Source organism: Brassica rapa, chromosome A04 (assembly GCF_000309985.2).
Source record: "Brassica rapa cultivar Chiifu-401-42 chromosome A04, CAAS_Brap_v3.01, whole genome shotgun sequence".
NCBI classification, from domain to species: Eukaryota; Viridiplantae; Streptophyta; class Magnoliopsida; order Brassicales; family Brassicaceae; genus Brassica; species Brassica rapa.
Window position 1 is genome coordinate 16,500,635 of NC_024798.2, and position 26,164 is coordinate 16,526,798.

Consider the following 26,164-nt stretch of genomic DNA (forward strand, 5'->3'; position numbering starts at 1 on the left):
GAATGTAGTAGCATGCATATAAGTATTGTTTGTTATGTTCAACGATTTAATTATACGAGTTGATTAGTTGCTATAATGATTAATCTGATTGCTAAAAATGATTAATATTACATTCTAGTAATGTTATATAATTAATTATGGATGGTTGGGATAAACAATGAATAAGGGGATAACTACCACATGTCATGGTATTCTTTAACTGGATGGGACTACAAGTATATACTAATCTTTCTGTTTTAAAAAATACTAATCTCTTAGGGATAAGTTATTGGCAACGAGAACTATATACATTTCTTAAGATTTTGATTTCTTAAGAAAGTGTATTTTATATAAAACGGTACAGCATTTTTGTTGCATGTTGTAAACACTTATTCAAAACAAAATAGTACAATAAATCTAACTTTGTGTATATCAAACTTGTGAATGAGTTAAGGGAACAGATCCAATCCAATTACAAGAGAAATATAGAAACAAATAACAAAAGTACATTGATTTATTAAATAGTACAGATAATATATAGCGAGGAAAAGGAATATGTCAGCTGCTAGCTAGGTTGTCAAAAATTATATTACAAATAAATAGTACTCCATAAACAAGAAATAAAGGAACCCTTTTTGCTAACTTTGGGGCATGGGAGAGTAGATTAATGAGTAAAAAATTTAAAATGTAGGTATGTAAAACAACCAAAATTCATTTTACTTTTACAGTTTTTTTGGTAGCTACTCAAGTTACTAATTAGTCATGCTCTTTTAAAATAAGTTTGATTAGATAGATAAAAAAACAACTTTGCTTAGAAAATGTCTATTTATATTTAATTATATATATATATAATTGCAAGGACATGGAGTACGTGTTAATGGAGTCAACAGACCATTCTTTCGTCATTAAATCATGTGTGGGGAGAGTGGTCATCGGTTACTTACTTTTCTTTTGTATTTGGTATTTATTGTCGTGCAGAATCCGTGACGGGAAGCTGCTCAACTAAATTCAAAAAAAAAACAATGAAACACACACTAGTGATTAATTAATCATCAAATATACTATGACCGACGTAACTCGTTGTTCTAGTGGTCCATTTATTACGTACAGCGAAACTTCTTTCGTAGTCCGACCCTATAAATACGTTTGTCTGGAATGTTTTGTTTTCTTTCAAACGTATATAACTGTTCTTTTCATAGGTAAAATTGGGCTATCTGAATCTTAATTAAGTTTTAGAATAATTTATAATAAGTTCAAAATGTCAGGTGAGTAACACCGTCACGGTCAAAGTGATAGGCCGTAATATTTTAAGCAGATACACACATCACTGATCTTATATGGCTTATAACTACAGTTCAGTAGAATATTTATTATCAATAGGCATTAACCATATAGATGCTGCATAGTTAATTTGACATCACTATGAGTCAATATAATGGTTACAATAATCTATTTCTAACCTTTACGATTCAACTCCTAGTTATATGAACCAATTGGTGGTAGAATAGTGTCAAAGATTGACTTAGGACAAGGCGTAAACTGTTGATCTTGGTTTCGATTCATGTTAAAAACAATGTTGATGACACTTGACCATTAACGAAGATGAAAAAATGTTTTTGGTCTCATCCGAAAACAAGAAATCTAGTTATAGTTGTCGATATTTCCATTTAGGAGATTAGTTGGGTTTCGTCCTAGATCGACCTCCAGTTAATCCAAAATAATTTCCTAACGCAGACTAATGTAAGAAATAACAGAGTAACCAATGCACCAATCATAGAATAATAGTTTAAACGATGGCTATATAAAAATGTAATTAACGGTCAAGTCTTATGATATGTGAATTCAAATGTGAGATACTATCCCGCTTGCTTGTTTTTTTGCAATAATCTCATCTTTCAAGTAGGCAATAAAAAATTATAGTATAATGTATTTTAAAAATCTACCAATGCGCCGGGATTGAGATCCTATAAAGATATCAAATGGTTGAATCGAATCATCATCTACGGATAAGCAATCAATACACATTAAAATGACAAATCAATGAGATAAAGACAATAATTGACGTCACATTCGTTTGCTTATCTGATGCCGTATCATACCAATTTGTTTATATACATGTATGTAGTCTTTTTTTTTTTTTTTTGAGCAACATACATGTATGTAGTCTATGTTACAAAACAGGGACCTTACAAAATAACAAAGGTTTGTTGTATTTGGGTTTGAGAATAACTTTGAAAATGGGCCACAGAAACTGAGTCACTTAGGCCTAAGCTAAACTACATTTTGCAAACTGCATACGATACTTACTCCTACCGTCCTACGTTAATTTTTGTTGCTAATTAACATATCCAAAATCAGTATGTCATTCAAAAAGAGAGAATTTGATAGATTGAAGATTCACAATTAGGATCTCTAAGCTACATTTTTTGACAACTAATGCTAACTACTTCGACTAAAACATTCTCATGTATCGTTAGCTCTTGACAAAAAAATAACATAGTTTTCTACAAAAAGAAAAAATCATAGTTAACGCTTCTGATCATTATGCTTTGGTGGAAATTGTCACTGACCGGCAAGTCTCCGGTAACACATATATTACAAAAGAAACTGAATATGTACAAAATATTCAAAACATTTTTATAGTTTGTGAAAGTTTCAAGCGTCTCCGAAACTTAGCAGATATTTTTTACCAGAGCATGATGAATAGTGCCCAACGTTTAAGATTCAAGTCTAGTGTCTTAATTTGTTGTTTAAAGATACTTTTTGTTTCTTCTAGTTGAATCATTGTTATGAGTTTACAAAATGCTATGCCACCAAATTATATGCCCTTTAAAAAAACAAATTAAGAAATATAAAGTATATTTAAAACTATCGGTGGTTCAACAATATTTGTCGAATTCATTATAGCAAAATCGGTATTCAAAGTATCCATAAAAGAAAATTAAAGATACGGAAAAGTCTGGTAATGGAAGAAGAAGAAGAAGATAGTAAAAGATTCGTGTGGTCTAATCTCGCACGTGCGTCATTTTGTTTTATGTCCTTTGCCGACAGTTTGTCACCATGGTCTGTCTTAGTCGTACACTCGTACAGACTGGTAGTACCTTTCATTACATTACATTATCTTAGGAATCTTTAACTCTCATAACATTTTAGAATATTTACGCATTTCTTTCAACATTTATCTTTTTTTAAAAGGATGAGTTTTTTCGTAGTTGCAATAATTTTTCACCTACAATTAAACAGAAAGAGTAATATATTCATTAAACCCACTTTACCACTTACCAAAAAATATACATTTACAAGAATATAATAATATATTAACAGATAGTAACGTACGAATAAATAAAGTAGGGTCCAATAGGTACAGCCATTGACTTAAGAGGCCCAACAGCCCATAGCCAGCTGGATTAGCAATATAGCTGGTCCCACTCTTGCGACTCCGTACTCCCAATAGTCACGTGATCTATCGCTCATTCCCCACGTGACCTCCGCTCTCTCTTCTCCTTTCTCTGCTTCATTCTTCTCTCCGATATCTCTCGCTCTGTGTCCTCCCCATTGTTATCGTCGGTATAATCTATTCTCTTTCGATCACTTTCATATCGTTGGTTTTATGTCTAAGCGATTCTCTCTTCGATAAGATTGCATTTGATCGTCTTCCCTAGGTTGGTGTTTGATTTGCTTAACTCATACGGATCTGCATAAATAAGATTACTATAGATAAATGCGTTTCTTTAAGTTTTTGAGTTTTTTAAATGTAATGTGGGTTAGGACATTAGATGTTTCTGTTACTGTTCTTGTCTGAAAATTTCGAAAGACTCGTTGTGTCCTGTAAGAAGGTTATCTTATTGATCTTGTAGCATGATGATGACTTGATTATTCAGTTATATTTCTAAGTTTGTGTTTTTGTTTTTTTTTTTTGGCCGGATGAATTGTACTTGTTTGTGCGGATTTTTTTTGAGGTTATTTCTCGAATTAATTACTTGTGGGGACAATGAGTGGTGTAATAACGAATTGATGTCTTTTCAGAATTTTTTTTTTTTCTGTGTCCGAAAAGGTCACATGTCTTTTTCTCACTTAGTGCAGAAAACAAGAGGAGATGGGTCAAATTCTACACCAGTCAGAGCATTGTTGTCGATGTAGAAAGCCTCTTATGGGGTGAAAGAGATTAGTAGTGATACGTAAACGTACCAAAAAAAGATGAAAGAGAAACGGGATGAATCTTCAGAGCTTGCGGAAAGGGTTAAGTCACTCTCTGTTGAATCTCCAGGTGATGGTTTGATTAGAGAGTCCCCTAGAAGCGTTGAGCAGGATGTGTCTCCAGGTCAGAGAGCAGCGCAGCTTCTTTGGGATACTGGGATGCTTTGTGAACCCATTCCTAATGGTTTCTACTCTGTTGTTCCGGTGAGCATTATTTTTCTAAATTTTAATGTTTTTTCTTGTTAGACTGATGCAGCTACTAATGTGATTTTTTTTGCTTTAGGACAAGAGAGTAAAGGAAGTGTATAATAGACTACCTACACCGAGTGAGCTTCATGCGTTGGGAGAGGAAGGTGTCAGAATCGAAGTCATTCTTGTTGATTTTCAAAAAGATAAGAAGCTCGCAATGCTGAAACAGTTGATCACCACACTTGTCAGCGGATCTAATCCTGCTTCGGTGATCAAGAAAATAGCTGGAACGGTAGAAAATTTGTGTAACCACTCTTCTCTCTTTCTGTTACATTTCCGCATTTATTTTATTAAAAAAAACGTTTATTTCTAAAACAGGTATCTGACTTTTACAAACGTCCTACACTTGAAAGCCCTTCAAAACTTGCTCTAGAGGAAAACGCCTTCTTGTTTGAAAACCATGGTGCTCAGTTGCTTGGCCAAATCAAGCGTGGGTGCTGTCGTGCTCGGGCTATTTTGTTCAAAGTTCTGGCTGATACTGTAGGACTCGAGAGTCGTCTTGTGGTGGTGAGCCTCAGTTTCAGTTTTTTTTTTCTTTTATTTTCACTAATTTTTTGGTGTTTTGTCTCTTACAAATCAACTTGCCTTTGAGCAGGGTCTGCCTAATGATGGGACTGTGGATTGCTTAGACACCAGCAAACACATGTCCGTTACAGTTGTGATAAACTCCGTGGAACTACTGGTTGATCTGATTCGGTTTCCTGGTCAGTTGGTACCTAGATCAGCCAAGGCGATTTTCATGGCACACATCTCACCTGCTGGTGAAAGTGATTCTGCAGAAAACGACTCTTGTGATTCGCCTCTGGAGCCAAATAGTCCTTTATACGAGAGAAGAGACCCCGAGAGGTCGGCTGGCTTCCCTTTGTTTAATTGTCTTTCTAAATCATATTACAGACATAACTCTTGTGATATGTTTTTCCATGGAGTGATGTATCATTCTCATATGTTAACAGTACAGAAAAAGATGAGAATCTTCAGTTTCATCGGAGGTTAGAAGGATATCCACATGCTTCGGGTCTGTCATTGCATAATTTGATGATCAGACCTGCTACAGCTAGGTAACTGTTACATGTATTTTCTAACGAAGTTGTATAATGGACTCAGTACAGTGTGTTTTTTTCCCCTTTAGTAACTTCTCGCATAGTGAACCAAATGTTGCCACTGTGTTCTGGAGACGTAGCCGCAGAAAAGTGATTGCTGAACAGAGAACTGCTAGCTCCAGGTTGATCTTTCTGACTTGGATTATAGTTCATAAAAATAAAATACAAATTGGTTACATTGATAGAATGTAAAACTTGGGTTTCTCTCCTATATTTAAATGTCTTGATAGAATGTCTCTGAGCCAATTTGATTAGTGATTTGTTACATTTGCAGCCCAGAGCACCCATCTATGCGATCACGTGGACGATCAATGCTGAGCACTGGAAGGAATTCATTTAAGGACTACACTGGTGACGCATCTCCTTCAAGGTAGCTCATTTTTTACATTAATACATCCCCAAATCCTCTGCCTTTTTCTATACATCTAGTCAGCATGTTTGTATTAGTTAAGTTGATTGTACAAGTCTTTGCTTGATTTTTCATATTTGCTCTCATATGTTAAAATCAACGTACGAGGCTGTGGTTGCAGCCCCTAAACTTTTCATTGGTTCCTTGGAAAGGCTACACTATCTTTTCTAGAAATTTCTATCAGAGCTAAACCACTGAACTTACTCTCATAAGTTAAAAAGGACAATGGAGAGTAAAAACTTACATGAATTTAAGTACCCAAGAGAAGGTTGGAACCAATGAAAAGCTTGGGGTCTGCAACCACAGCCTCATGTGTTGCTTTAGGGGTAATGCAAAATATTGTTCAAATAAATCTCAACTTGCTTCATTTTTCATATTTTCTCTTATATTGTTAATCACGGCAGCGCAACTCTCAGTTTTTGTTATTTCACTCCAACGCAGTGATATTATAAGTCACTAATCTACAATTGTTTGTCAGAATATGTATATATTTGATTGTGTAAGCAACTTTTAATATTTTTAAGCACTCAAACAGTTCATCCACGTCAGAAATACGTAAAACCAGACGGAGAAGTTTCAGAATCACACCAGAGATTGGGGATGACATTGCAAGGTTACTATTCTCACCCGTGTGCAGTGTTGGCTGTAGTTTTATGATCTGCTTGTGTATTGACTCTAATGTTACAATTTTTTGAAGCGCTGTACGAGAAATGTATGAGAAATCAAAGCAAACACGTCTCTTGCATGGACGAGAGGATGGAAACAGCTCAGGTATCAATAGCAATGTAAGTTGGAGATCTTTTGTTAACAAGAGTGGCTACTTTGTTTTATTAGTTCTCTTCTTTTTTAAAAATTCTTGTGTGTGTTTTCTCAGGTGTCTGGTCTCCGTCTTGATGATGAGTTCAACTCTAAGAAGACAATGTCACTGCCGTCATCTCCTCATGCTTACAGGAGTCAAGGATCTGGACGGAGAGGGCCTTCAGATTACGCCGTGAAGGACACGTGGAATAAAGTGGTTGAGTCTACCACACTGCAGAATCAGCCTTTGTTGCCTTATCAAGAATGGGACATTGACTTCTCTGAGCTGACTGTTGGAACTCGCGTGGGGATTGGTAAGCTCCTCTCAAGATTCATTTTCAACTACGTAAGGCATTGTTGTGTAATGAATCATTTGTCTTATGTTTTATACATGTAGGATTTTTTGGTGAAGTTTTTCGTGGAGTGTGGAACGGGACAGATGTTGCAATCAAATTGTTTCTGGAGCAAGATCTTACCGCCGAGAACATGGAAGATTTCTGCAATGAGATATCGATCCTCAGCCGTGTTCGCCACCCAAATGGTGAAGTTTGTTTCCCTCACAAACCTCTTGCTTTCTCTTGTGTCATGTTTATTAAAAGTGATTTTGTGGACACATGTCTGAGAATATTTTTTTTTCACTTACCTATTTTGGCAGTTGTGCTATTTCTGGGGGCATGCACAAAACCTCCACGCTTATCCATGATCACGGAGTACATGGAGCTGGGATCTTTGTATTATTTGATTCATATGAGTGGCCAGAAGAAGAAACTTAGCTGGCACAGAAGGCTCAGGATGCTTAGAGACATCTGCAGGTACATTGCTTGCTTGTAACGTTGTTACCAATTTATTTTGCTCTTTCTCTGCCTATGATGATCAAAGTGTGAATCATGGTTAGTCAACTACTTGCGGCTTATTATATCATCTTTTTATTTATTTTTGAGGCATTTCTTATATCTTTCCCTAGATGATTTATTTTTTCATGCTGTTTTGTTTTTTATTTATTTGGATGTTTAAAGGGGTTTGATGTGCATACACCGGATGAAGATAGTCCACCGTGACCTGAAAAGTGCAAACTGTCTGGTGGACAAACATTGGACGGTCAAGATCTGTGATTTTGGGCTGTCGAGAATAATGACTGATGAAAACATGAAGGACACTTCATCTGCTGGTACACCAGAGTGGATGGCTCCAGAACTCATTCGCCAGGAGCCTTTTACAGAGAAGTGTGATATCTTTAGTCTTGGGGTCATCATGTGGGAGCTTTCTACTTTACGTAAACCATGGGAAGGTGTTCCACCTCAGAAGGTACAACAACATGCTGTGCCATGCATGATTATACTTCTTTCAAGTGAATTTTGATTGATTGGTTGATAAAATTTTGATTCTTAGGTTATATTTGCTGTTGCTCATGAAAAGTCACGTCTTGAGATTCCTGATGGTCCACTCAGCAAGCTAATTGCAGGTTCAATGTTGTTAAACACCTTGGTTTCTTGAACATTTAGTTCCTTTTATTCTCTCATATTTTTACTCAAGTGCGTACAGTCTTAGTAGATTTTACTACATTTTTGCTGTAGATTGTTGGGCAGAGCCTCAAGAACGCCCAAGTTGTGAAGAGATACTTAGAGGCTTGCTTGACTGTGAGTACACATTGTGTTAGTACCACTTCTCTGTGAGGGTTATGAGCCAAAGATGTTTCAGCTCAAGAAGCAGCCCAGCTCTGCTCTTAAATTAACCTTAGTGGCATAGCTATTAAGATCATGCGAGCTTCAAGGCTCTAATGAGAGAGATTCTTAGTTCAGTTTTGACAAATGTTGGAGCAGGCAAGAGGCACCAAATGTAGACACAAACAAACATATCTGTGGTGTGATTCATATGGTCTCACAGGTCAGTGTTTTTGGTATGCTTATTAGAGAGCTTTTTTGGTCTTTATTTAGTAAGAATAAACAGAGCTCTTTGATCTGTATTCTTTTTGTGTTCATTTATTTTTTGTCAAGCACTCTATGTAAAGATAAAATAACGAGAGAAAAGTTGGACCAACTTATCTAGTGGGAGAAGTCACTGAGACAGAGAAATATCAACAATTAACTTCTTTTTTTTTAACATCTATATAATTTTCTAAGAAATGACTATCTTATGAACTTATGATATCTCTTTGTAAATTTCTGCTACGAAATGAGTTTATTATTTTGAATACATTTTCTTACAAAAAATAACAATCTGAAGATGATGGACACATAACAATCTAATTTGTTTATATAGACACTGAAGTTGGTGGCTTTAGACATCAGTCTTTTTGAGTAGAGATGGTGATGGCTTCTTCTATAGCTTGAAAGAATGTAGCAATTTTGTAAGTAAAGAACCCAACCAACATAGGTATCAACTCCAAGTGCATGAACCCATACTCAGGAACAAGTATTCTGCCAAACATATGAAGATCAGTCCCAAGTAAAAAATTTCAGTGAAAGCTAGTCTGATGCACAAGAGAGAGAGAGAGGCGCTTACGCGTTCCATCTATTGAATATCATAACCAACACAACGGGGACAAGTAAGCGTGGCTGTCCAGATGCACCTCTATCAGATCAAACCAGTGAAGCCAAAGAAAGAAAAGAGATACGTGAGTAATTTTGGATATATAGATAAATGGATAGGAGTTTTGAAAAGAGTCATGTAACACGTACTTCATAACTCCTCTGGCTCCATCTGCCATGGCGTCTACAGTGTTACCAAGCATTCTCATGTATGCTAATGAACCCATCAAGCCAGCACCAAAACTGTTAACAGAATATCCAACAGAGATACAATCAGATGGTTTAAGGTTCTTTGAGTGGTGTTGATGTTCTTTGCAGGAGAAAAAAGACAAACCTAAGTGTAATCTCAGGGGTGTAAGAAATATAAGCTGAGACCAAACCTACACCACCAATGCCAACTGTGAGAAGCTGGAGCTTATTCTTCAGCTGCAGAAAAACAAATCCAAAACTCAAAGAGAGCCCATGAAAATAAAAAGAGAGATAAATGCATATCCAATATACCTTTCATGAGAGACCAAACCGTAACTCAATTAGCCATACCTTGAAATATTGTTCCCTGGATTCAGCAGCCAACACTTCTGGGTCACCACGTGGCCGCCTCACGTCCCTTAACATCACATCCTGCATCACAAAACAGAAAACCAAATCAAGAAATCAAGAAAACCAAGAAGGTATCTGTTTTTCCAATCTGATCAACGTTTCCAGTAAGAAACAATACTTCAACTGGTCTAGAACTAATCAATCAATGAACAAAGTGATGACCATCTGCAAGATAAAACTTACACTGCCACCAGTTGCAGCCTTGGTTGCTCTATCCCACTTATCCTGCTCTCGACGGGTAGGTGCCAGCTTCCATTTAGGAGACACTCTAGCTTTACTCTAATGACATTGACAAAAAAAAACAGCACACACTTCAGAGACAATAACAATCAGCAAATGTGGCTTTATCATTTACTAATAGTGAACCGCACCATCTGCTTTCTGGCTTCGGATTTGGAAGCTTCAAGATCCCTTAAGACGGATTTGGAAGAAGACGATGCAAGCTCTTTGCTTAAATCAACATCCATACTATGGTTCCACATTATAAACAACAAAGCAACCATTTTTAATAAGCAACAAACTTTATCAGTTTTAAGAAGACAAGAAACAATTTTTATCAGTTCTAAGAAGACAAGAAGCAATTTTTATCTGCTTTAAGGAGAAAAAAAAAACAATTTTATCAGTTTTAAGGAGAAAAGAAACAAACTTTATCAGTTTAAAGGAGAAAATAAGCAATTTTTATCAGTTTTAAGGAGAAAATAAGCAATTTTTATCAGTTTTTAGGAGAAAAGAAACAAACTTTATCAGTTATAAGGAGACAAAGAAACATGTAAGAAGGCAAACCTGTCAAGACTCATAACTCTACTGAAGCTCAGAAACCCAGATGACTCTTCCTGTTTATCAACCACACGATCAATCAGTCTCTGAGATTTTTGTTTAAAAACGTAACCTTTCGCCACTTAATTTGAGAAGAGCTTTGACCTTAGAGGGAGATGGGTCTAGAGGAGCATCATCAGGGGAATCAAACAGCTTCTTCATTTGATCCATGAAGTCTCTGTTCCATATCAAGTCCTTGGAGGTAATGGGGTCTTCTTTCTCTCCTCCCCAGTACTTTCGAAGCTTCGTGGTGGTCGGAGGACCACCGTACTCTCCCGGAGCGACGCCGGTGGACCATTTCTCCGGTTTCTTGTTGGGTAGGATGATTTTGGTTGGTAGGGGACTGCGTGAAGGGTCCTGAGGAATCGGCGGGGTGGTGGAGGTTGCTGAGATGTAGGTACGGATCGCCATGGGATGAGGTTCTTGTGGAGGTTATGAGATGCTTCGGGTGGGTGGTAAGGAAGAATGTAGTGTGATTACGAGTTTTTCAAAGTGTTGCGTTTTAACTAAAGATATGTAATATCAGAAGTTGGAATAAAAACAAAAATAAATATCTCATGTTAAAAAATATCTAGAATTAGAAAACAAGAAAAATGAATAGAAATTTTCAAATTAAAAGTTTTGAGAATTTCGTTGTAAATCATATATAAAACTTTACTTAATAAAATGTAATTTTTTTATTTCTAACAAAATTATATTAAAATATTAATGATTTTTTTGTTAAGAAACTATTTAAGCAATATAAATGCTCTAACAAAATATTTAAAATTTCGGAAACAATGAAATAGAAGCGATCAAAATGCAAGGACAAATTGTGGTTCAAATTTTAAATAATAGATTAATCAAAGAGAGATTTTAAAAGCAATTACGTATATAAGAGTATCTCCATCTCCAATTACATTATTTTAAAGGGAATAAAACTTTAAAATGAGGATTTGAGGGTTGGTTATTCCAACCATGAATCCTCAAAAAAAATCTTAAAAATTTATTTATTTGCATTATAATCTTTGATCTTAACAAAAATTACTAATATTTAGTAAATCAATAACTATAAAGACCAAAAAGAAAATACAAGATAGTTTTGTGGTTGTGAATAAAGACCCAACCTCAAAATTTGAAGATTTGAAGTTGAATTGGAATGACACAAAACTTTAAATTTTGAGGATTTGAGGTTGGGTTAAAGATGCTCTAAATGTCTTCGACAATCTTGTTGAAGATTTTAAAAGGAAAGGATTCAATTCTCTCTTTGAGATGCTTCATTACATGCTCACATTTGGATGCACACTATGATCTGCAAAATGCCTATTAGATGGAAGTTGCAGCAGTGCTTCTATGTGTTTCTGTTCCCTTTTGTTGAACTCTGTTATTGTATACAAATTATTTGCTGTTTAAATTTTTTAAAACAAGTTTACTTCAAACAATAGCTAGTGGCCCCAAACTACGTACAACTCATAATCTAGTGTTTGGATCAGATTCTACTTCCTATTACTTTCCCTTTTCAAGTTAGTCGGATTCTAGTGTTTTCATGTTGTGTCCTTTTCCTTTTACTTTTTATTAAGTTTGAGACTATGAGTTGTACGTAGTTTTTTTTTTTTCATTTCCTGTAATGGTTATGTTTGCTTTAGCCTATTAAGTGGACTCGATTCTTTTTCATTTTCGTTTGTTAAATTAAATTATGTACTTCTAACTTCTTGCACTTTAATGTATTTAAACTAGTGCCATCAACGTAAAAAACCTAGTTCAACCTAAAAAAATATTAGCTGAAACTATTTAAATTTATTAAATACTATTATTTCATAGTTACTGGGAAGTGTATAATAAAAATAAATAATAAATTTAATTGTTATTATTAAAAATTTTAATTCGTGAATACTCTACATTTGATTTTTCGAGAATGGATGAAGTAGCTAGCATATAAGAGCATCATTAATAATAAGTTTTTAAGTTGAATTTCCTTACAGAAATTTATAATATTTTAACATAACACAATTTTATAATTAAAACTAAAAATGCTAAAATTTGCTGGGCAAACACGTGTAGAATAGAGCTCTTTAGAAAAAGAATAGTTTCTTCTTAAAGAATCGTTCTTCCATTTTTGTGGTGTTTCTTTCTTATTTTTGATTTTTATATTATTTTTATTAAGAGAAATTTCAGCAAAAACGAACCGCTGGGGATGCGCTAATAGTGAGTTTGTATTATTATGTGAATATTGTGTATGTTTGTCGGCCCATATAAATATGGATGTGTATTGAAATTGATCAGAAATAACCATACAATAAATATAACATTTAATCACCTCAAAAGCTTTTCTGCAAAATTTTCAACTAATATGATTTGTATCATTGTATGATAAAAACAATATTCGCTTGCTTGATAAGCAATATATTTTCGTAATTATTTTACTTGTTTACATAAGAAAAATAATACTGATCTTGTGAAAAATCCCATAAAATAACGTATTTATAGTGATACTAGGTGTTTTGCCCGCACATGCGAGCATAAATTTCTTATGAAAACTTATTAGTTTATGTTTTATTAATCTAAAACCAACATAATACGTTATTATTTACGGTTTTAAATAGTTAAATCAAACATCAAAGTATTTATATATGTCAAATATTTTTTTTTATCAAAATATATACTTACTATTGTGTTAATTTTTTTTGAAACATTCATATCTTAGAAATAGTTTAGAAAATATCTTTATATAATTTTTTGGCTTGACTAATATTTAATTATCAATTGTTTTTTTATCTTAACTTTTAAACTTTTATAATAAAATAGTGTTTTCAGATAGCAACGCAATATATATAAGAATAATCTTATTTTTTATAATTCTATTATATTATTTTATAATCAATTATTTAATGTAACATATAACATATAAACTTTTATACTCTTAAAATAAAATTTATTTTTAATTATATATATAATTCAGTAAATATATTGTTTAAAATTCGTTTTTAATATAACATAGAAATTTAATATTATTAACATTCATTTTTAATTATATACAAGATTCATTAAGGATAATTTTAAATTAATATATTAATGACTCAGCTAATACTCCCTCTGTTTTTTATTGTAAGTAGTTTAAGCAAAATTTGTTTGTTTCAAAATATAAATAGCTTTCATAATTTTAAGTAACTTTTACTTTTATTGGTTATAGTGTTACCAATCAAATAATAGATACTTATTTATGATTGGTTTAACTACACCTAATTTATATATCAAATGCTACTTTTGAAAAAATTAACAACTTTCTTAATATTTGTGCATTCATTTAAAACTAGTTACAATAAAAAAACAGAGGGAGTAACAAATAATAAATCAATGATTTAGCTAAAATCTAATAAAAATATGACAAGTAAGCAAAATTACGTAAAATCATGGAGAACATAACAAATAAGTAAAATCACTTTATAAATAATAGTATAGATAGATAACGAAAGGCTACATTATGGTTCTTAAACCAGCCTCAACTTATGCCAATATTGGTTGTTTTTATACTCTACCCAATATTGGTTGTTTCTACTCCGTTCAACACAAGCCTTCACTATCTCCACTGTAAGATTTGGGTTGCTCTTTGCGAACAGCTTGAGCTCATCAGAGTAAGCAATAGTAGTTATATTCATTTGGATACAGCTTAAGGCAGCATTGTTCAGTTCGTCATCGAAAGGGATTTGGGCAAGCTCATAAACGTCAAGAGCATTAGACTCATTCAGAGAAGATATAAGTTAGTTCTGCATAGGTTTCGTAGATGTGGGATCTCATATTTGTCCGCTGCTAGATAGAGTGATCGAGCATGCTCTGCACAAGGCGTTAAGCCACTATTGTATATGAACTCTACTAAAGCCTTTACCTCTTCATGTTTCATCTCCGAGAGAGTGATTATCTCTTTTCCAGACGAAGTCTTGCACTCATCCTCCTCAAGCATCTTCTTAAAGACCTTTGATCTTGCGGCCTATTAAAATATCAAGAAAAGGGGCACGTGTTATTGTTTATTGAACAGATAAATAGGAAAAAAATAGGAAAAAGTACTAGAGACCAGAACAAGTTTGTGGGCGGAGATTGCTGCATCTGGATCGCTGTCACCTGCCTTGAGCAGCACATCAACTTGCCATTGTTCTTCCAAGATATGCGCAAATCCATCTAAAAAAAATGCTTAGGTTGGTATGTGTTGCCATAGTTATATGATATTGAGATCTCTTGAATTCGATTGAGTTATATAGAGAATCAAGTTATCATCATGGTCAACTAACTTTATTTCCAATACTTGGGGAATGGAGAAGAGAATTTTAAAAGCCTAATTTTTTTTGTTTTGCGTTTTTCTTGGGAACCAACACAATGATCAATCAGTGTTGTTTTTGAAAATAAGTATTTTCGGCTATTTAGTTATTTTTATCATTACTATCATTATATACATATATAAATCATTTGATATAGTACAAGTTAATCAATGAATTGTTGTCTAGTATTTAATTTGGCATCTCTAATTATTATTTTCTTAATTATATTATTTATATATTTTATTTCAAATGTAAATATCTTTTAATAAAAACGTTCTATAAATATTTGACATTCAGATATTTATTACTCCATCTGTTCCTAAAAGATCCATATTCTAGAGAAAAATTTTGTTTCAAAAAGATTCATATTTTATATTTTCAATGTGGTTTTTGTCAACTAATAATGAGAAATTGTGAAGTTCAAAAACATTAATTGCATCTCTTAAAATCTTATTGATTTACAAATATAGAAAATATAAAATAACAAAAAACTATGCATTTATATCTAAGTTTTAATATGTTTTATTAAAAAGTGTGAAAATTCTAAAATATAGATCTTTTAGGAACGGAAGGAGTATAATTTAACTAATATTCACAAATATAACAAAATATTATATTCAACATATATTTTTTTCGGCATCATTCTTTCGTACACAAATGATTGATATTTTAGTCTTTTCATTTCTATACAAAATATTGATGTTAAAATTTAATTTAATACATCTTGCTTTAAAACAAAAATATAAATTAAAATATAAGTGGTAAAAAATTATTGAGAATCAAATAAAACTAATAAAAGTTTATTGAAAATCAAATAAAACTAATAAAAGTTTATTGAGAATCCTGAGGAATTGGTGGAGTCGTGGATGTTGCTGAGATATAGGTACGGATCACCACGGATGAGGTTCTTGTGGAGGTTATGAGACGTCTCGGGTTGGTGGCGATGAAGACGGTAGTGATTACGAGTTTTCAAAGTTGTGTGTTTTATCTAAGAACTAGTTTAAAATCCGCATCTTGCGTGGGATAAATATTTTATATAGACATTATTTTACGTATATTATTTGGTTAACATTTTTAGATATTATGAAATAAATGAATAAATATACATTGAATAATTGAAAAACTATTAATTGTTACGTGTATAATTAAATTGACAAAAATACATAAATTAATAAAATCACTTTTGTTTATTTACAATAATTTTGTGGTAAATAAATTTAAACAATTATTTTCTCTATTTTGTATTGTATGTAATTAATTTTAAGAAATATTAACATAGATATGTAGTATGTTTTTTTAATATGACTATCTATTAAATGAAACTTTCTAATCACATGATTTTATGATTTGTTTTAACAAAACTTTGAAAACATTAATAACAAAAAAAACTAGTGTGGGGGATTTTTACTATTTTTAATTATTTATAATATTTTTTTCTGAAAATTTAATGAAAATTTCAAAACTAAAATATTAAGCTATCAATTTCAAAAAAATTTAAACCATTGATCATAAAATTTTCAATGTGAGATTTTAACAATTTTATAATTTATATTGATTTTAAAAATTCAAAATATAACATATACAAAAAAATCTAAAGATTTATTATATGGTTAATATGATTGTTTAATTTAATTTAATAATATAACATTAAAAAAATAATTGAGAATATGTAAATTGTTATCAAATCTTTATTATTAAATCATTAATTATCAAATATATTGTATTCACATTTGGTTATTCGGTAAATTTATTTAAGAAAAGAATGAAAAATATTAATGGTAAATTGTTAATTAATTTATGTTTAGTTTAATGAAAAGTATGTAATATATGTTTAGTGGACCAACATATTTCTCTAGAGACTTTGAGAAGCATTCTAGTGATGACACATGACATAGCTAGAATGTTGTAATGCTTCTACTTTAATATATAAAGGATAATATAATATCAGAAGTTGGAATAAATACAAAAAAATATCTTATGTTAAAAAATATCTTCTAGTTAAAGAAAAATAAGAAAAATGGATAGAAATTTTGAAATCAGAAGTTTTGAGAATTTCATCAAAAACCATATGAAACACTTGTCTTCGTAAGAATATATTTATTTACCTAACTAAATTAAATTAAAATATTATTTTTTTGGTTAAGAATTTGTGAGGAATTTAAGCGATATAAATGCTCTAACAGAATATTTATTAATATTTTCGGAAACAATGAAATTGAAGTGATCAAAATGCAAGGAAGTTTTAAAATTTTATGTTCGAAGTATAGATTAATCAAAGAGAGGAATGGTTTAATAATATACTAGATTTTTATACGCGCTTAGAAAGCGCGGGTTTGTTTGTTTTTTCATTTATTGATCGAAAACTGATTTACAAACTACTATTATTTTTGTTTCGAACCATAACAATTAAGTTTTTAGGTTTTTATCATTTGTTTTTTTTTCTCTTCAAAATATGGTATTTGTTCAAAATATGGTAGTTGTTCTATAATAATGTTTGAGTTTTAAGATTTGTTTTCATATCCGGCTTAGATTCATGGTTGAACTTATAGACCCGATACATTGTATATAATCCGGTTCAGATTTAATGAAAAATTTGTTAATTAAAAATCTGATATAACCCGGTAAAAACCCAAAAATTTACTATTAACCTGCGATCTGATACCACTGATCCGATAAACACACAAAATATCTGATAATGTATTTTTTAAATGATTAAATTACTCATATTTTTTATATTACATAAATTAATGATTCCTTAGAATTTGATGAAATTTTATTATGTTATCCAAATAAAAAATGATAATATAAAAAATCTTATTGATATGACAATATTAGTTTATTTTCGTTATTAATAACTTATTATGTGTTTGTTTTTTTTAAGATTTAAATTTTGATTTTAAGATAGTTTTTAAATATTCTTGAACACTCGTAATTGCGATATCAATATTATGTATAAAATGACATTATACATGGAAAAATGATATTCAAATATGTATATGATATATGGTGTAGGATATATGATTTTGGTTTGTATTGAAAAATCTGTATATTATTAAAATAATCTATTTTGAATATTGATACGTATATTTAAGAAAATAATATTTTCATGTTTGTTAATTTATTTATAGTTCATAATATATTTATATTTATATTTATATTAAATTTAAAGTTAGTATATCTTTTAAATATATATATAGGCCCATTACTTATAAATCCATTTATGTAGGCCCAAAACAAAAGACTAAAATATTATTAATGAATTTTATTACTCTCTTGTAAAAATAAGGGTTATTTTGAAAAAAAAATGTAATTTTCATTAAGGGTATAATTTAGGAATGATCCTCTTTTAATGGTATTGATACGTATAGTTTTAGGAACAAAAGTTATGGCCCTAAAGTAGATTAAAATCAAACAATTACGGGAGGAAAATCTGTTACAACCATTTAAAAAAAAACCAAAAAAGCCATTAAGTGATAAAATTGAATATAAAAAAAATTTAGTAAATGATATCCAAAGTTGACAATTAATGATTGGTATCTATCTTATATACGGAAACGATGGGAACGGACCTAAGCAAATAGGAATTATCCATATATTTTGAGTAGTTAAAGAAATATAAAAAAAATTCAGATTACTAAGGCGAAAAGGTTTATTAGCTCAAGCGATAGCTAGGGCTCTCTATATAAACATCTTAGGCGTCCTCTCAACTTCTAACCAAACAAACCCAAAACTTCATCAAAACTTGTGTTTCCTTGCCTGCTTAGCTCTCTCGTTCCTAACAAAAAAAGAAGAACAGAACATCTATCATGTCTTTGATCAAGACCAACAACTTATTCGCTTCTTTGATGATTCTTGTGGCAGTCTTTGGAGTTGCCGTTGGAGACTCTTTGGTCTCTGAATACAACAAAGACTATCACGACGTCATTGAAGTCACTCACAACATCTTTGAGCAGTCTGAACCATCTAACAACCCACCGAGAGTCCAAAACTTTATATGCGGTGTTCCTGGTCACTGCGGCATACATAAGCTAGTCTTACCGTTGGATCGCTGTGCAGCTCGCTTTCGTAGACCGGTCGGATCACCAAACAGTACAATAGATAATTTAATTTCATCAGCAAAATTTTGTGCTAATATGATTGTATTATTAAAAACAATGTTGCTTGCTTGATAGTAAGCAATATATTCGTAATTGTTTTTTTTTCTCATTCACATAATAAAATATAATATTTCATAATCATTGATATACGAATTGCACGAGTAAGTTTAAAATTTGTCAAGTTTGTGAAAACAATAAATAAGTACAATCCCATAAAAAAATGAACGGATTTGTGTAGTAAAAGAAGGAAAACTACATTATTGGTAATCAACAGTCAAGGCCGTGCCTGAATATTTTAGGCCCTCAAGCATAAATTTTTGTTTGGCACATTAACTATTAGCTTTCAAAAATATATACACACAGATTTGAACCTATGTTCTTAAACATGCACACAAATACAATTATCAATAGAGCTATAGACGTTTTTACACTGATTAAGTATTGGCCCCTTAAAATTTTAAAGCAATTTTGGCCCCAACACATGCTTCTACTCAAGAATGCAAAAAGTGTAGTTTCTGATTCTACTCTGTTCAACACAGGCCTTCATTATCTCCACTGTAAGATTTGGGTTACTCTCTGCAAACAGCTTGAGCTCATCAGAGTAAGCAATTGTAGCTATATTCATTCGGATACAGCTTAAGGCAGCATTGTTTAGTGCGTCATCGAAAGGGATTTGGGCAAGCTCATAAACGTCAAGAGCATTAGATGCGTTCAGAGAAGATATAAGTTCGTTTCTGGTCAGGTCTCGTAGATGCGGGATCTCATATTTATCCGCTGCTAGATAAAGTGATCGAGCATGCCCTGCACAAGGCGTTGAGCCATCACTGTATATGAACTCTACCAAAGCCTTTAGCTCTTCGTGTTTCATCTCAGAGAGAGTGATTATCTCTTTCTCAGACGAAGTCTTGCACTCATCCTCCTCCAGCATCTTCTTAAAGACCTTTGATCTTGCAGCCTTTTCAAATATCAAGTAAGGGTCACTCTTCAACCAATTATCAAAAATCTATATATTTTAATGGGTCACATAATATCTAATACCAAAAGTTGGATTACAGTGCATAAACAACTAACTTTGAAACAAAAAGAAATAATACTAAAAGAACTTGTATTATGAAACAGGAGTAATACAAAATATTAGAGTGTGTCAAATATTGTTTTCTAAACCAGATAACAAAAAAATAAATAGGAAGAAGTGAAGACCAGAACAAGTTTGTGAGCGGAGATTGCTGCATCTGGATCGCTGTCTCCTGCCTTGAGCAGCACATCAACTTGCCATTGTTCTTCTAAGATATGTGCAAACACATCTAAGAAAATGTTTAGATTGCTCTGTTTTGCCATAACGATAATACTGATATCACTTGAGTTTCATTTAGTTATATAGAGAATGAAGACTACGAAGTGATGATTCTTTCCTTTTGTGTTTGAAAGCTAGTAAATTGATGATTCCTTCCTCTGAAAACAAGCATTATTTATCTTTCCTTTTGCTTCCTTGTAGTATCCGATACTTTGGGAATGGAGAAGAGACAACTTTAAAAGCCTAACTTCGAAACATTATGCTGAGAGTCTGAGACGATCCTTGTTTTCAAAATAAGTATTTTCGTTGATTTATTTTATTTTATTTATTTTTACTCTTACTATCATTTCTAGGTAAAGAACCTGTGCGATATCGCACAGGAACTCATTTTATAGAAAAATATGCCATATTTTATATAATTGTTTTTAAAAATACATGTGTAACAAAATTATCTTATTTAGACCTATATTCCTTTATTGATGATATTAGAAAACTATATTTATTGATGATATTAGTTGTAACAAAATTACATATATATCAAGACCAAATAAGATATATGTCTACTCATTTACTAAATTTATAAAGTTAAGAGATTTTTATATTCATAATTTTTTGAAACCATATAAAAATGCATGTACAGTAGAAAATGATTACATGTGTAGTTAGAATGCTTAGATTTGGAAAAACACAGTTATAGTTTGCAATGAATATTTATAAATAAAAAATGATAAGTTATATTCTAAAACATATATAGAGTTGTGTTATTTCGGTAATATAAATTATATTTCATTAAAATTAATTTGTGAAAGTTGGTTGATTAGTAGATGCTATTTTCTAGATTTCTTTTAAAAAAATATATAGTATATAAAATGATAATATATAAACATTGAACAAATAAGAAAAAGACACATTCATAGATCATTTTTCAAGTTAAAAAAAAGAAACACATGAAAATATATTTATTTGGACTATTTAAATGTATAATAAATAAAATTGATGAAAAGATATATCTTTAGATTTTATTTTTTACAATGGTTAAAAACCAAGCAATGGTTAACTAAGAGTTATAATGGTTAGCATTAAAAATTGAATTGGTTCATATTAAAGTCTATCATTACCAATAGTTTCAAGGATTAACAATAAAAGTTGCAATGGTTCATCACTAAAGTCTATTGTTGCCAATAGTTGCAAGATTTATCATAGTTGTAAACTTGTAATGATTTATCACTGAATATTATATATGTATATAAAAATAGATATAAAAACGAATGAAAGACAACTCCTTATTGGTTCTGAATTTCTGATGAAAAATAGAGTCACGATCTAGGACCACCGGCCTTCTGTCAGTGGTTCCATTTTCCTCTTTTATTTAGTTTTTTTTTTCATCTTCTTTTCAATTGATAAAGATTTCAAAGTTCTTAGAAAAGTTTACCTTCAAGGACATATTTTGTGTTTCCAATTACCAATTTAGACACTTTGGGTTTGGAAGACACTTTCCCAAGTCACTTTGTCCAATTTGTCCTTGAACTAGATATCAACGTGTTTGAATAAATAATGAATTATAAAAACATTAATTTTTTATATATTTTGCATCGATAACTCAAAATCTCCAGATCCCCTTTCTCTTAACCTAATCCTAAAAACAATCTTTCATATTCATCTATCATCTTGGATAAGTACAATTGAACCAAAGCACCGTTGTCTTCTCTGTCACTTTCTGAGAGAGTCGTGTTCACCGCCGTGTTCTTTCGTGATAAAAGATATCAACTTTGCCATGGATATGGATGATGACGGATCTCTGTGATGGAGATGGACACTGATGAAGCTCTGCACCACCTCTGTCATCGCTTCAGTGGCGCGTACGAGAAGCGAGATTCTGAGAAGAATCGAAAAAGGACACGACAAGGATTTACGTCGTTGACGCCGCAGTTTCAGTGGCGAGTGTCTTGGGAGAGGGAGGAAGAAGCTGGAGGAGAAGTAGGGAAGACGATGGTGAGCAGGTCCGACCTTCAATGTGGAGAGGACGACGACATCGAGCTCTCGTGATGCAGACAGAGGATGTGTGGATGTGGACGAAAGTTGTATGGATGTGGTCATTGTGGACATGAGACTTGGAATCAAGTGCGAAGTGGTCAGATAAGAGGTGGTCAGATGAGATATGGATAACAGTGAAGATTCCACATGTGTCTTCTATGCTCTGGTTATTTACGAGATTCATATGTCTTGGGAGAGGGAGGAAGAAGCTGGACGAGAGGTAGGGACAACGATGGTGAGCAGGTCCGATCTCCAATGTGGAGAGGACGACGACATCGAGCTCTCGTGATGCAGACAGAGGATGTGTGGATGTGATCGGTGTGGACGGCAGCTGTATGGATGTGGTCATTGTGGACATGAGACTTGGAATCAAGTGCGAAGTGGCTAGATAAGAGGTGGTCAAATGAGATATGGATAACAGTGAAGATTCCACATGTATCTTCCATGCTCTGGTTATTTACAAGATTTATATGTTTTGGGAGAGGGAGGAAGAAGCTGGACGAGAGGTAGGGACAACGATGGTGAGCAGGTCCGAGTTTTGGTGTGGAGAGGACAACATTACATCGAGCTCTCGTAATGTGGACAAAGGATGTGTGGGTGTGATTGGTGTGGACGACAGTTATGTGGATGTGGTCGTTGTGGTCATGAGACTTGGGGTCAAGTGCGAAATGGTCAGATGAGATATGAATAACAGTAAAGATCCTATATGTGTTTTTTATACTCTGGTAAATAACGAGATTCATATAAGATGATAGTTTCTGCATTTTGCAAACGTTGATGTTTCTTTCTGTAGTGTACAAATATATTTTCCTCATATACTTTTTGTTTAGAAACCAGAAGAAAGATCTATCAGATAAATGTTAAAACTCTTAAACTAAATTAACAAAACTTCAAACCCAGAACTTCACAACCACCATTAAATCTTTTTTTTCGAAACGGAACCGATGGCCAAATTAACACAATTCACATAAATCTATATACCAACCTTTTTAATAATAAATGTTGCATTTATTGCAACCACACGAAAATTTAGTTAGCTTTGCTGTTGGTTTCTTGAAAAGAACATTTTTCTACTTACACAAAACCAAGGGCATTTATGTCCTGAAAAAACACCTGTCCACACAAAGTGTGCCAAACAAACAATGTGTCTTTAAGAGAAAAGAAAATTCATAATGTGTCTTTATATGTAAGTCTCTCAAGTTCTTATCAATACTTCCATCAATAAGATGAGACTGTTTTGTTCTCTTTTAAACACATGCATGGTTCTGGGTGCGATCATAAAGGCGATTTTTGAAGAGTCATGCCCTTTCGCCATTAACTGGCATTGTATTTCTCTGTAGAGTTCTATCCGTGTCTCAGTGACGGTTATGTCAGGCCGGAGTAAACGTCGGACGGTTATTGATTCCATAAATACCGATTTGAGTGCTCTATATATATGTATATATTCTGTTATGTTTTTTTTTTTTGAACTTATATATTCTGTTATGTTTCTTTCTTCCTATGTGTTGATCGAATTTTTGGAATCTGTTTTTCATTGTTTATTCTGATCATGGATGAGAAAATACAAAAGAAACTGCAGGAAAATTCCCTGAATGAAACATTTACAATATCTAACCCAAATAAACCTAAACATAGTATATGTTTCTATTATTTTTTTCATTAGAAACCAACCGTGAAATTGCTTAATCGAATTGGCTAACAACCGAAACTGGTCATAGTTAAGAAATTGAAATGTTTCAAAATGAATTGAAACTTGTGAATCATTAAGGATCTCAACTGTTGACTGATCAAGTGATCATTAATATTAATACGCAATTGAAAACAATGCCTCGGACTTTTACTATTAATAGAATAATTGATGACTCAAAAGTTTATAATTTTCAGTTGTTTTCCAAACTTCAAAATCAGTGATTAATTAATAGAATGTTTCTCTCAACAAAATACTCTTCAAATTGTTGAATATATTTACTATTAATTGAACCAACAATTGTTTCATTTTGCAAAGAAATTAAATAAAACAATGAAAGAGTATATATAGACCTTAAATGAATCTTAAATGTGAGATTTCGATACTTAAACAAACTATAGTGATATCACTGAAATTTTGTATAAAAATAGAACATGAAACATGTGTTCAATGAAAAGTACATATCACAAAAACAAAATTTGTTAGTATGTTCAATCTAAAACATGTACCTCTTAAAATGATATTTATACGAAAAGTCACAATTTTTCATTTTAAATAGTCACAACTTTTAAAATAACTGAAATCGAATTCACAACCCTTAGATTCACGACCCTTGCAATAATTGGATCCCACATCAACCATAAGATCTCCAGGTGCACAAAAAAAACAAAAAAAAACCACGAGATCTCCCAGATCAAGTCCTGGTCCTCCTTCGACCGCAGCACCACCGCCTGGCTCACCGACGGTCTCAGCCTCCTCAGAGACGGCCAAGAAACGCTATCCAACATACTCCACCTCCCTCATTCACAAGAGTCTCCGCAACCGCCCCGTGTTCTTCGAGAATCTTCTCCGTTTCGTCGACGCCTACGGCATCTTCCGCACGTCGGTCCTCTCCCTCCGCGAGCACCAGTCCGCCGCTCAAGTCGCTCTCCGGAAAAAAGACGACGTCAAAATCTCCTCCTACGTAAAATCTCGCCGCGCTCTCGCGCGAGACGTCGCGAAGCTGACGTCATCTATACGCGAGCCGAAGACGAATACAACCACTGCCACGTGGACGTTTTGAACGGGTCGTACGGTGAAGCAGAGCTGGCGTCGGTCATCGAGGTCACTGTTTTGGTATCCGTGGTGCTTTTTAACGGCATTTACTTATCTCTCCGTTCGAGTAAAACAATAGCGTTTGTTGGGTTTCTTAAGAGGTCAGTCAGAGAAGAGAGACAAGAACTGTGAAGGGATCGAGGAGCTGAAGCAAGTCGAGGAGAAGAGTTGGTTGGGTTGAGCAAGAAGAAAAACGAAGAAGATGCATGATGGAACTTGAGAATTCGATCGTTGAAATTAGTGTTTAGGGGTTTGATTAGTAGTCGGGTCTCATTGCTTAATGCCCTAACACATTAACATTAACATTGTCATTTTCATAATCTTGTTCCTTTTCTTCAAGATTTCAGTATGTATCTGCGTTTTTGTCCTATTTTTATTTATTTGTATGAGTTAAATACTTTGGATAAAATAGAAAACAAAGATATATACATTACATGTTGTTTTCATACAAATATGAGAATTCTTATATCGAGAGTTCTATAACAAAATTTTTTACATTTTAGAGTTATGTTTTATAATAATTCATGTCAAATTATTATATTTACCTCACACCGATGAGCTGTTTTATGAAAATATACATCTGAAAGTTCTCTTTGCATAAATGATAATAAATTACATTTTTAAGGTTTGAATCTAGAATTTCATGGTATATAAATATCAATGAAATTTTAGTTCAACCAAAGGATAAGGAGATTTCCATCTTTGTTGTTCTTATGTTAGAAACAACCCAAAATTTTATGTTCGATTTAATTGGATATAAGAATTAATTTGATGATTATAATTACTATGTATTTGTATAATCCAATTTTTTTTTGGAATAAATGGTTACGCGTTAAGAACCAAGGTCCACTTGCTTTCACAAACCACCATCCGATGGCCATGGCCATGCATAATCGTTTATTTGGCAGGCAACAAAACATTAAACATCAGTATGGGAACAGCGTGCATGAACTGACTCATTTGACACATATATTTGCCGGAAATACTTGAGA

General features: G+C 32.6%; 4 protein-coding genes and 1 pseudogene across 6 annotated transcripts; 2 read left to right on the forward strand and 3 right to left on the reverse strand.

Moving 5' to 3' along the window:
* The first annotated feature begins 54 nt into the window (after positions 1-54).
* On the forward strand, positions 55-8,773 carry LOC103865096 (serine/threonine-protein kinase EDR1). Of its 3 annotated transcripts, none has more exons than XM_009142875.3 (16): positions 55-3,641; positions 4,063-4,380; positions 4,460-4,657; positions 4,744-4,932; positions 5,021-5,271; positions 5,379-5,483; positions 5,555-5,647; positions 5,800-5,895; positions 6,470-6,547; positions 6,632-6,719; positions 6,809-7,046; positions 7,130-7,273; positions 7,388-7,544; positions 7,749-8,037; positions 8,122-8,194; positions 8,307-8,773. In XM_009142875.3, the coding sequence occupies exons 2-16, from the start codon at positions 4,177-4,179 to the stop codon at positions 8,387-8,389; spliced, it is 2,286 nt and encodes a 761-aa protein (XP_009141123.2). In that variant the 5' UTR covers positions 55-3,641; positions 4,063-4,176; the 3' UTR covers positions 8,390-8,773. The 3 variants fall into 3 exon arrangements, with proteins under 3 accessions (XP_009141123.2, XP_009141124.2, XP_009141122.2); XM_009142876.3 differs by having other exon boundaries at positions 55-3,546; positions 4,058-4,380; XM_009142874.3 differs by having other exon boundaries at positions 55-3,546.
* Positions 8,774-8,804: 31 nt separating this feature from the next.
* On the reverse strand, positions 8,805-11,170 carry LOC103865097 (protein CONSERVED ONLY IN THE GREEN LINEAGE 160, chloroplastic). The gene is made up of 9 exons (XM_009142877.3): positions 10,782-11,170; positions 10,644-10,693; positions 10,232-10,328; positions 10,044-10,139; positions 9,801-9,881; positions 9,595-9,686; positions 9,411-9,503; positions 9,235-9,303; positions 8,805-9,149 (listed from the first exon to the last, which is right to left on the reverse strand). Exons 1-9 carry the CDS (start codon positions 11,085-11,087, stop codon positions 9,017-9,019), a joined length of 1,017 nt encoding a protein of 338 aa, XP_009141125.1. The 5' UTR covers positions 11,088-11,170; the 3' UTR covers positions 8,805-9,016.
* A 2,591-nt stretch (positions 11,171-13,761) lies between these two features.
* Positions 13,762-18,990, reverse strand: LOC103865388 (putative BTB/POZ domain-containing protein At2g40440). The gene is made up of 3 exons (XM_033289392.1): positions 18,840-18,990; positions 14,725-14,840; positions 13,762-14,640 (listed from the first exon to the last, which is right to left on the reverse strand). The coding sequence occupies exons 1-3, from the start codon at positions 18,988-18,990 to the stop codon at positions 14,398-14,400; spliced, it is 510 nt and encodes a 169-aa protein (XP_033145283.1). The 3' UTR covers positions 13,762-14,397.
* A 287-nt stretch (positions 18,991-19,277) lies between these two features.
* On the reverse strand, positions 19,278-24,638 carry LOC103865098 (putative BTB/POZ domain-containing protein At2g40440). Its single transcript, XM_009142878.3, has 2 exons — positions 20,263-24,638; positions 19,278-20,017 (listed from the first exon to the last, which is right to left on the reverse strand). Exons 1-2 carry the CDS (start codon positions 20,398-20,400, stop codon positions 19,550-19,552), a joined length of 606 nt encoding a protein of 201 aa, XP_009141126.1. The 5' UTR covers positions 20,401-24,638; the 3' UTR covers positions 19,278-19,549.
* LOC103865389 lies at positions 22,909-25,977 on the forward strand (annotated as a pseudogene).
* Positions 25,978-26,164: the final 187 nt, after the last annotated feature.